We start from the raw sequence: 11,622 nt of genomic DNA, 5'->3' as shown, positions 1-11,622 counted from the left end.
GTAAAAGCTGTGCAGTCAGGGTTTCCAGCACAGGGAACACTCCTTTCCTTCTGGGGGCTGAGTGCAGATGGTGATGGACTTGTAGAGGTGCTTTAACTGAAGAGATGTAGATGCTACTACAACGTGTAGTAGCAGTGAATGGACAGCTTCTCTAACTGAACAACTACCTGAAAAATGTTCTGTCTCTTATGTGTTTGTAGGGACTGAAAAGAGTTTTGTTATGGACAGCTCTCTGGATGATAAACTGCTCAGTGCCACTGAACAGGTTCACGAGGTGGGGGGTTGTTTCTATGTGAGTCTGGGACCTTGCTTGTGCTAGTATAAAGGTTTATATAAATACAGCATTTGGGTGTATATTTCTGTGTATATGAGTCTGTGCCCATCCCCTGGTTGTGAGTGTGAGGATGCACCTTCTCTGACTGTACCACTCTGTTGCAGTAAAAGGATATGGGAATTCGTAGGCAAAGACTGTTTTCATGTTGCAATGCACAATTTCTATGGCTTCAATTCCATTTTAGAAGCCATGAAAGGGTCTGAAACAGCAGCATATATATATATGTATGTGTGAAACATCTCTCTATCCCTGAGAAGTGAGTTCTGGAAAAAGAAACGTTTAAAACTGCTTAGCTTATCAAGTACAGGCTGGAGTCTCATACAGTTCTACTTAAAAATGTAAATAAGTAGAAGTCATGATGTAAACTGTTCGGTAATATGAATTATGGACTGAAACTGTTGGTTAGTTGTTGTCTTCTGTGTTTGATCCGCTGTTCTGCACTGTAGGAATGCTGTAAGGGAAGGCTGGAGAGGGGGCCCAGTGAAACGCAAACCATGCCCACACCATGGTGGAGGCTTATTTATGCTTGCCTGTGCTTTTAGCATCTTGCCTTTGGTCCAGGTGTGAGTGGCATTTTGGCCATTCCTGCCTTTCAGATGAGTCAAGCTGTTTGTGCTTTGGCTAACCCCTTACCCCACAGGGTCCGGGTCAGGAGGTAAATGGGGAATTCAGCCTGATGTGTGCATGCTGATTTAGCAGTTACTGTTTTCCCCTCTTGCTGGTGGTGTTCTTGATTCCAGACACATACCATTATGTCGACAAAGAGGCACTTAGGTGTGATCATGGAATATGATGTAGAGCATGGCTTTGAAAAAGTTAATGAATGCATGGAGCAGGACTCATCTTGATGGCACTAGTGTGTACCAAGCTGTATCCATGAACATAACTCAGCGTGAGGAGCATCAGTGGTGGGCTTAGGGGACTGTTGCTCTGCTCTTTCAATCATTGTAACTTGTTGGCAGTTTTCATTTGATGATTTTATACAGCTGTAGCAACATAAATTAAAACTCCTAACACCACTCTAAGCCTTCATTTCCATTTTCTTGTTACTTTTAAAGTCCCAGGGAAATTTAGGTTTGCCTTAGGTTGCACAGTAGAAATTGGTCTGAAGAGCTCAGGACATGTTTTTCCAGAAGTAACAAGTAATTTATCCAGATATGGATACCTTAAAGAGCCCATTTTTTCTAGAAGGTAGGAACCACTCATCCCGTTGGTCTGAACATGTATGCTAGGTTGTACATATGAAATTCTTAGTCATTCTGAAGGTCTTGGATGACTTGTAAACCCCAGTCCTTCACTCACTGTCATCTTGGCTGTTTCAAGGGCTCATTAAATATGCTAGTTGGAGGAGAGTCCAAAGTATACCTCTTGCTTTTATTTTCAATACAGAAATCCAGAGTATTTAACACCCATTCCGTGTTACTTTGGGCCATATAATACTCTGCCATATCTGATAAATATTAAGAGAAAAATACATCCTGTAAGAGGAAGATTAAGAAGAATCCCCATGCCCTTGTCCTTGCAAAAGCCAGACTGCCACTGTTATTTGGCTTATTTTATCTCGCACTGTGCTCAGGGGTTTCTTGCAAGCTGATGTGCTTGGTTGTTTAGGTGGTAGAAGTGCATGGGCTGTGCTCAGTGATCTTTCTTGTCTTTTTTATCTTGCAGATTGAGGGATTTTAATGGCTTTCAGGTAGAAGAAAGTGGAGACAATCAAAATGAATTCTATGGACAGGCACATACAGCAGACCAATGACCGGCTGCAGTGCATAAAACAGGTAAGCTGAAGATGGAGACCTTTGCTGCTGCATGAGCACTGTGTGTGGTGTGGCAGGGTGTGTTGTGCACTATGGTTACCTGTTGTTCAATGAATATCCTTGCCTTTTAGAGAGTAGGAGAGTGGTAGGAATGAGACACTGTAATCTCCTTGAAGGGAAGCATATCTCCTGCAAGACAAGACCTGGTGTATAAACCTCAAAAGCTAAACTTTCTCTTTCACCTTTCTTAGACATCTTCAGCCTGGAGACTCAACAGATCTCTCTTGGCTGAAAGCAGAGTGGTGCCAGTCCTGCCAGCTCTGCCCTGAAGGTGTCACAGTGGGCAGCCATCGTACTTGTGCTCTGAGCATGATAATCCAAAATTTTGATGGGCTGGTTTTGACTCTAATCCAGTATCTGAGCTAAAATCTGTGCTGCCTGGAGACTTGAGCATGGATCGTTGGCATACTTCCAAGTGCTCAGGTTAATTGGTGTGTGTGGAGATGTAAAAACTTCTGTTTGCACGGTAAAATTTTCAGAAGCATCTGTTTGTGAAGATGAAGGGCCCTTATAATTCACTGAAAGGCAGTGGGATCTCAGTCTCATTTGCAGATTTCCCTACTGTGTGAGTGTAAATGCTTTCATAACCAAGTGAAACTACAAAGGTAAGGATGGAATGAGCAGGTTCTACCTTTCCCTGCTTTACCCTTCTCGGAGAGCGTTGCAGACAGCACGTATCTTCCCCTTATACATGTCCTCTACATGCAAGATTGCATTCAGAAAATTCACAGCAATGGTATTTTGTGTAGACGAGATGAGCAAGAGAGTGGTTTCTCATACTGATGTTTCCTGGTTTTATCTCTAAACCAATGTGTGCATGTAGCAAACAGGTGCGTAAAGGCAAGGTGCACACAGGTATTTTGAAGATGAGTTATCCCAACTGGATCCAGGAGATGAGCCCTAAAGTTAATATCTTCAGAACTAGTTGAAATTTTCTGAGTTATATTGGAAAAACAGAAAGATATTATTCTGTGAAATGATGTCCCCAAATAATTTTTCCCTGTTGTCTGTTTCCTTTGTCAGTTCAGGCCACAGCATGTTTAGAGGCCAGAGTCTTGCTGGTTTGGTTTCATATTTGTATTAACTAAGTTAAAAAACAACTTCCCCACTTTTGCTGTGGACATGAGCATATTGCTTCTTGAGGGAGTGCAACATTTCTCTGTTAATAGATTTTGTGTGTGTTGTGGGCACAAACACCCCAAATCAAAAGAACTGATAAAAACATAAACATGGGTGCAGTACTGTATCTATCTAGATATTGAAACTTAGCTCCTTTTATTTACATTCTCCTATGAGGGGCAGCATAACGGGAGTGGGTGATCTTCTCTCCCTGGTGTCCAGCTATGGGATATGGGGAAATGGCATGAAGCTGCATCAGGGGAAGTTCAGATTGGACATTAGGAAAAGGTTCTTCATTATGGGCGGTCAGTCACTGGAAAACCCTCCCCAGTGAGGTCATGGCACCAAGCCTGTTCAAAGTGCAAGGAGTGTCTGTACAATGCTTTTAGTCATATGATTTAATTTTAGGTAGTGCTGTGAGATGCAGGGAGTTGGACTTAATGATCCTTCTGGGTCCCTTAAAACTTTGAGATATTCTATGATTCTGTGATTATGTGCTTCCGTTCTCTTAGTTTCATCAGTGTCCATCATTATAGTTTGTCATGTTTGCCTAGATGTTAGTAAAAGTTTGTATGTTCTAGAATGTGTTGTAATGCAAAGAACAGAAAAAGTGTGTTTATTTGTAAGCCTGACCACGCAGGTGCTTTGGGGGATATAAAAACCCAATAGAGTTTATATCTAAACCAGCAGATTTTTCTCTCTGTGTTTCCTTTATGAGAGAGAATTTCAGAATAAATCAAACAAAGCCAGTTCGTAGGTCAGGGGGCAGAAATAGGAATCTGTCCCTGCAGAATTGCTGGTCGTAATCCAACCTCAGTCTGTGGTAGCGTGTTCTCTCCTTCATCACTCTGTGGTGAAAGTTAATGCATCTCATGGCCCTTTAGAAGCCTGAGGGAAATAGGAATTTGGGGATTTCATCCCAGTTTCTTAGGAACAACTATCTGGTTCAGAAAAAAACATGCCCTTGACTGGCACAAATTGGTGTTCCATTTGGCCACTCTAGCCTGTAGGATGAAGAATGAAGTGACTTGCAGAGCAATTTAACCTCCCAGCTGTTAAGAACAGACCTTTAGATCAAGTGGAGACAAATGGAGGATGCTACTCAGTGCCTTTTTCTAGAGCTGTTGGTTTCTGTACGTAGAGAATTTGTATTATTTTAATTAGATAAGACTATCAAATTATAATACTTAAAGTATTAGAGGTGTTTTGCCTACGTGATGGGTGCTCTGTCAGTTAAACCACTAGCTTCATTTATATGTAGTGCTGGATTGCATACGCAGCTAGGATATCCTACAGTGGCGGAGGCTGGGGGGAAGGGAGGAAGGTCAGACTTCCCAGCATTTGTGGAGCATTCTTGAGTTTATTTGATCTTGTCTGAAAGAAAGATTGGGGATTTTTGGTGGGCAGGGGCATGCTTGTGTAGTTGCTCTCTTCTGTCAGACAGCAGAGGATAAGGAGGAGGTACCCTACTTGGGTGTGCTTGTGAATTCATGGTGCCTATATTCTGTATTGGCTTGAGTAAGGGAGTAGGGACACTTTTGTTTCCAACTCCTGAAAAAGTGTAGTTAACCGTGACAGTGCCTGAGCACCAGAAACATAGAGCAGAAAGCTTTTTTGTTAAAAAGGTAATACTTGTAGTTTTGTTGGAGAGGAATGGCAGAATTATTTTGGGGCAAAGCTTTTTTGTTTTGTTGAGGGATTTAACGTAGAGGCTGCTCTTTGCTTTTCAGTAGTTCCAAAATCTTGTGCTGTTATCTTTGCTGTAGTGGAGAGACAGAAACCAATTCTGACTAGCTTTTTGGAGGAGACTCATCTCTGTCACAGGGTCATAAATTTTTGGCTTGAAGACATTTACCTTGTTCTTTAAGACATGTCATTAGCTGGCAAAATTTGATGTAGCACAAGGGGTAATTGCGATGTACCCATAGAGACCTGGACTGTATGCTGTTAGGTGCACTTTGGTTTGGGGAGCAAAGCAGTGCCTTGTGTGGCCATACCAATGTATCTTCACCAAATTTTGGGATTCTGCAAGATCAAACAAAAATCTGCCTGTCTTTTTTTACCTAGTCTACAGTCTTTTATTCTGTCTTAACAGCCTGTGAACAAACAGTGTGCTCCTGAAGGCACATGCTTTTGGGGTGATTAACAGCATAGCAGAGGCATGGAAGGTGCGCTGCAACAGGGGGAGGAAAACCATCCTTCCTTGGCCCCCAGCATCTGCATGTTTTATAACCTTGCTGGCAGCTAGTGGCTCATGCAGGCAGACCAGGAGCTGTCTGCCACCCTCCTTACCCCTCACCCCAGCCCCTGAGAAACGCTATAAATGGCAATCCATGTGCCTCTTTAACTAGATCAGGTTTCAACATAGGGTCAGAACACACTTCTTTCTTCCCAGCACTGTGACTTGTGAGACACCCACAATATCCTTGCTGGCTTCTGTTCCAGGATCAAGGTTGCATTTTACCTTCATCTTTTTTAGCACTTTAAAACTACAAACCCAAAACTTGTATATGATCAGCTAGTTAGGAAATGAAATATGGGGGGGCTGTGTGTGTGTGTGTGTGTGTTAAGAAGTGTTTCAGAATAGATGAAAGGGCAAACTGTAGAGGTGGCTGTGTATTTATGCTTAAAAAAGCTCCAGACTTCTGTGGAAGGGTGGAACAGCTTGTGTGGTCTCTTTGTAGCTGATTCCCTTAGTATTTGTAAGTGTATGTGCTTTAAAATCAAACATGGTTTTTTTTGATGTAGAGTGGAAAACGCCACAGTAACAGGCTTCCCTTAACACATGCAATTAGTTTGTCATGACACAGGAGACTCTTCAGGGTATACTGAAGGAGACTGCATCTTCAGGGTGCAGACTCTTTCTCTTTAATTCTTTGTCCATACAAACAAAACCACAAAATGACTCTGTGCTCAGCAAAAGTTTGATAGCCCTGGAGGACTGCCCTGTTTGAGGCTGTAGTATTAATCTGATTATTTCATGAGTACTCGCAGCTCAGGTGGCTCTGACACATCATACAATGTGGAGCTCCAGGGCAGGAGGGCCTGGCTTGGGCGGGTAGAGAGCTGATATTGAGGGCTTCCCTGGTGCTTGGGGCCCAGGTGCAGCATTCTGAAGGAGCCAGCTTGACTCCCAGTGGTTTTCTTAAATTGTTCTTCATGGCAGACCAGAGGTATCGCTTCAACCAAACACCGTCCGTTCTTTTGGATGAGCGAACACCAGGCAAAATCAGTGGGTTGTGTGACATCTCTCAACTCTCACCTTGATGTGTCTGCTTTAAAAACTCAAAGCTATTTGGAATCTGGGAACTTCTATGTTTTGTTGTCTGGCACTTTGTGTGGTTTCTATATGACTTTTCAGAAATTCTTGAAAAGAGGAAGATGGAGAAAATATTTTTATATTTAAGTTACAATGAAGCCAACCCTTTCAGAATAGGTCTGTGATATCTTCCTACCATGCTGAGGGTGATTGTTGGGATACATACTAAAGCTCTGCTGAAATTTTATTAACAGATTAAAAGGAAGTTTGAAAATACTCTCTGGTGTCAAAAGTATTTGGTTCTGGTGGAAACAGAGGTTTGGGGTTTTTTTGCTCCTTGTGTCATGGTACATCAGAACACATGGAGCAATATCATCAAATTATGCTGGATCACTTGGGGTGCCCCACTTAATTGGAGGCACACATCACAGAACTGATTCATAGAATCAGATTAGCATTTCTCCCCTCTTTCCTTCAAGAAAATTTGCTGAAGTGATGCAGTTGTGATGCTTTAATGTCTACCCAGCCATTCAGAGATATATGCTAAAAGTTGTAATTACTGTGCATTTTTGTTGATATTTTCTTGCTCAGATTGGAAACAAGCAGGCCCATTTCTTTCATCATTCACCAACTGGGTTTTTGGTTGCTTGCAATTCAGAGAAAAATACGATTCTTTGTATATTTACATAACTGTTAGCATTTAAACCCTGAAATGTTTGAACTAATTCTCCTCTTCAGTCTTACTGTTGTGGACTTAGGTAAAGATTCAGCAGTCATAAGCATGTCACTTTAGATATATTTTGGACTGGTTAATATGGACTGGCATGAAATTACAGCTGCAAAAGGAAGGGACCTTGAGAGATCATCGGGTCCAACCCCCCTGCCAAAGCAGCTCCCTAGCTCATATTGCACAGGTAGGCGTCCAGACAGGTCTTAAATATCTCCAGAGAAGGAGACTCCACAACCTCCCTGGGCAGCCTGTCCCAGGGCTCTGTCACCCTCACTGTGAAAAAGTTCTTCTGCATGTTGGTGGGGAACTTCCTGTGCTGCAACTTGCAGCCATTGCCCCTTGTCCTGTCTCCACAGACCGTTGTAAAGAGGCTGGCCCCGTCTCCCACACTTAAGATATTTATAAACATTAATCAGATGCCCTCTCAGATTCCTTTTCTCAAGGCTGAACAGCCCCAGTTCATTTGGCCTTTCCTCGTAGGGGAGATGCTCTAGGCCTTCTCTCCTTCCCAGTTCTGCTCCTTGTTTCACCTGTACTCAAGGTCTGGGACACTACTATCCTTTAACTGGTTTTGAAAAGGAAAAAGCATGTTTTACACTTGCACTTTAATATTCATAGTATTAAGAATAATTTTATTCTTTTCTGTGCAACTGACTAATCTGGCCTATTCTTCAAGATTGTCTAATGGTAAATATGGAAGACATTTGAAAATTCTAGAAATCTAAGTAGAATCCATGATGTTACCTGTAAGATAAGCATAGGAAGTGCTTTTTGTCAGTAGCAGGGTCAAACTCTGCAGTCACCATGTGACATATCTGCTAATATGTCTCTAGCTTCTGTGATGCCATTTCTGGCCCTTCTTTCATACACAGGCACTTGCTACTTGAGCTCCTTCATCTGTGTGCATTATTGCAACAGCAAATCCATAGCAGGTATGACTTACGCAGCATGTGCACATAAGGACCATTGTGTCTGTTTCTAAAAGCAGATGTTCTTATAAAGGTATGTGATGTAGTGGTAGTACTGTTAATACCAATACAGCCTTCAGCTGTGCAGACCTCTATCATCATCTACTGAAGGAAAAGTCTGGTAGTGTTTGCTCCTTCTTGCTTCTGTGCACTATGCAACATTGTACATAGGCAAATCACAAAGCATATGCTGCAGGCAGTTTAGTAAGCACATGCAAATGAAAATGATGTATAGGGAGACATTTTTCCTTTTGGTGTTGAAATATCTCAGTAGTGTCTAGCTGGCTGGTAGGACCTTTGAGAATAGGTCATGTATGTGAATTTTGTATCATCCACAGTGGTATCAGTTCATGTAGTGGTCATTTTAAATAGTCACCTTGAGATTTTATCTCTGAATAGATTGAGATTAAAATAATAAAGATTAAGTCAGTTGATTAAAAGTGCTATAAAAAGCACCACCAGTGAGTAAGTAAATTACTTAAATAAAAAATGTAATTGGAAAACAAAATACGTCCAACAAATGTGCTGCTGTTTGACTGGGCATACGGAAGGCTATTGGTTACTTTTCAAAATCAGTGCCTTTATTCTCCTGAAATTCAGAAAATTAATAAATGTATTTATTTTGAATGCAGTTTTAAAATTGGTTCAGTACGTAAGTCAGAGGAATTTGAGTCAGTGCCTCTTTATATCCTTGGGTAGCATTATTTCTTTTTAAAGGGTGCACTATTGACAACAATCTTCCTATCAAGGGGTGTTGTAATACTTCATTAATGTCTTTAAAACACCTTGATATAGTATGAAATTACATGGGGGAAAAAAAAAAGTCCAAGTCAAATGTTTCAAAATGCTGTGATAGGCACCTCAAATTATTAAATGGTTCATAAAACAGAATTACTTACATAAAAGCCCCACTGCCCCTGTACCCTTTACTTAATCTTCTACCAAAAGACATTGTGAGGCTAGATTATTTTAATTTATTTTGATAAGCCTAGTTTCATCAATGAAAAACATGAACAATTGAAATACTTAGATGACAATTCTAATAGAGCAGTTGTATTCTGAGGGAAAGAGCCTGGCCACTGCTTGTAGAAAATTAACTCCTTGATGTGTTGAAAGACTTAGGACCGAACTCGCTGGCTGAATATCAGAGTGGCGTTAGGGAAGAAAGCTCGTGTATCGTTACGTTGTCTGTTGGAACGATAAAGCTAAAGAAGCCTCAGCATTGTTGCTGTAGTCACATAGATACATCCTGTGCTAGCATGTAATGACAGGGAGATACTAATGGAAAATGGCTTGTTTCTGTTGCCAAGAAGAGTGAGTGAACTGGTTAGGCAAAATGATTTCATAATTCAGTTAAGCTGTAATTGCAAATTTAAAGATAGTTTGGAGCCTTGCATCACTGAGCATGTCCTTAGAGAAAGAACAAACAACGGTACCTTTGTTTCGTGACATTTTCCCCATAAAATCATTCCTTGTGAGTGATTAAGGAAATAATTTAGACCCCTCATTATTTTGAGTCTTTTTGGAAATCATACTGTTCTCAGTTCTCTCAGCTGGCATAATAGCAGTCTAGGTGCTGGTGGTAAGACTGGATTATTGATAGATTGGCAGAAAGACATAATAATAGAGTGCCCCATTTCCATCTCCAGTCAGATCTGGATCATAGCCTTTAGACCCCTGAGTCACGGTTTCCTCTCGGGCAGCAGAGAGTGGGGCTGGAGGGTGGTAGATGGGTTTATGACAAAAGATGCTTTTGCTGTGTGTTCCTTTGTAAACTTATGTTACACCCTCATCCTAGAGAAATTGATGCAGTAGTGTCTAGGGTGGTGGATGGGGAGCTGGCTGACAGGCCATACTCAGAAGGCGGTGGTAAACAGTTCTCAATCTGGCAACTTGTCACAAGTGGGATCTTCCAGAGTTCGATACTGGGCCCTATGTTTAATATCTTCCTGAGTGATCTGGATGATGGGATCACGTTCACCCAGATGAAGATGATACAAAACTGGGTGGGGGAGTAGGCCCTTGAGAAGAGAGGGGCCTTCCTTCTTGCAGGAAGACCTAGGTAGGCTGGAAAAGTGGGTTAACAAGAGCCTTATGAAGTTCAGCAAGGACAAGCATATAAGGTCTTGCATGTGGGAACACATAATCCTGGAGTGCAGCACAGGCTGAGATCTGCATGGCTGGAGAACAGCTCTGTGGGAAGGGACCTGGGGTGTCCTGATGGACACAAGCTCCATATGAGTGAATAGCATGCTGCTGCGGCAAAGAATGCCAACAGGACATGGATTGCATCACCAAGGGCATCACCAGCAGAGAGAAAGAAGTCATTATCCTGCTCTACTCAGTGCTTGTGAGGCCGCACCTGCAGTACTGTGTTCAGTTTTGGTCCTCATTGTACAAAATGACGTGCTGGAGAGGGTCCAGAGAAGGGCCACAAAGCTGATCAAAGGTCTGGGAAGCTTGCTGTATGAGGAAAGATTGAGAGAGCTGGTCTTGTTCAGCCTTGAGAAAAGAAGGCTTAGGGGAGACTTTATTGTGTTTTAATATTTCAAGGGTGGGTACAAAGGAGATGGATTCTCTCTTCTTACCAGGAGTCACATGGAAATGGCGAGGCGTGAAAGGTACAAGTTACACCTGGGGAGAGTCCCATTGGACACTTAAATAATTTTTTCACTATGAGAACAATCTACCATGGTTGTAATCTCCCCAGGGAAGTGGTGGATTTCCCAACATTTGATGCTTTTAAGATTCGGTTGCACAGGCCATCTTGTCTAGTTGGAGCTTTTCCCAAGAAGGATTAGACCAGAAGATCCTTGAGGTCCCTTCCAACCTGGTATTCTATGATTTTTGTACCATAAGTACACTGCAGTTATGTTGATAAGAGGAGAGAGAGAATTCTGATCAGCAGAGCTTAGGGAGTGTTTCTCAGTTTGTATCTTCTAGCTTCTGTGTGTAGTGCTTGATGAGGATCAGGGTGTTGAATTAATCTCTAACACTTCTGTAAAACTATTGGACAAGCCAGTGTTGCCATATCTTTCCTCCACCACACACACGCTCAATCTTCCTCTCGGAGCTCACAGCATAGGAGATCCAGACAGCGGAACAAGGCCATTCAATTACCAGTGCTCATTTATACACGTACTGAAAGCGTATGAGAGGAGTATCTGTAGAAATCTGCATTAGTACAGGTTTTGTTTCCTTACAGCCTGCACCCAGACAACTTGCTTTTTTGCATTTCAGTGGTGCTGGGTTTTTTTGTTGTTCTTCTCATTTGTTCAGCATGTGATCTTCTATCTTTACTGTTAACTCCCCTGCTCATCTTATCCAGTATTGTCACGTAGTGGAAACATCTGATGGAGAGGTGCTAATCTTTGCTCAGTATTTACTGGTTTCCT

At 42.0% G+C, this 11,622-nt stretch overlaps 1 protein-coding gene across 1 annotated transcript in view; it reads left to right on the top strand.

Annotated features, from left to right (window-relative positions):
• Positions 1 to 2,052: 2,052 nt before the first annotated feature.
• Positions 2,053 to 11,622, top strand: part of ZMIZ1 (zinc finger MIZ-type containing 1) — a gene marked incomplete at its 5' end in the record, with an annotated part of 158,114 nt that continues 148,544 nt past the window's right edge. Inside the window, one exon of the mRNA XM_084264603.1 lies at positions 2,053 to 2,112. Within this exon, the coding sequence (XP_084120729.1) occupies positions 2,053 to 2,112 (60 nt within the window). The remainder of the gene's footprint in view (positions 2,113 to 11,622) is intronic.

Source organism: Gallinula chloropus (assembly GCF_964237585.1).
Source record: "Gallinula chloropus genome assembly, chromosome: 5".
Taxonomy (NCBI): domain Eukaryota; kingdom Metazoa; phylum Chordata; class Aves; order Gruiformes; family Rallidae; genus Gallinula; species Gallinula chloropus.
This window is presented reverse-complemented; position numbering and strand designations above follow the sequence as displayed.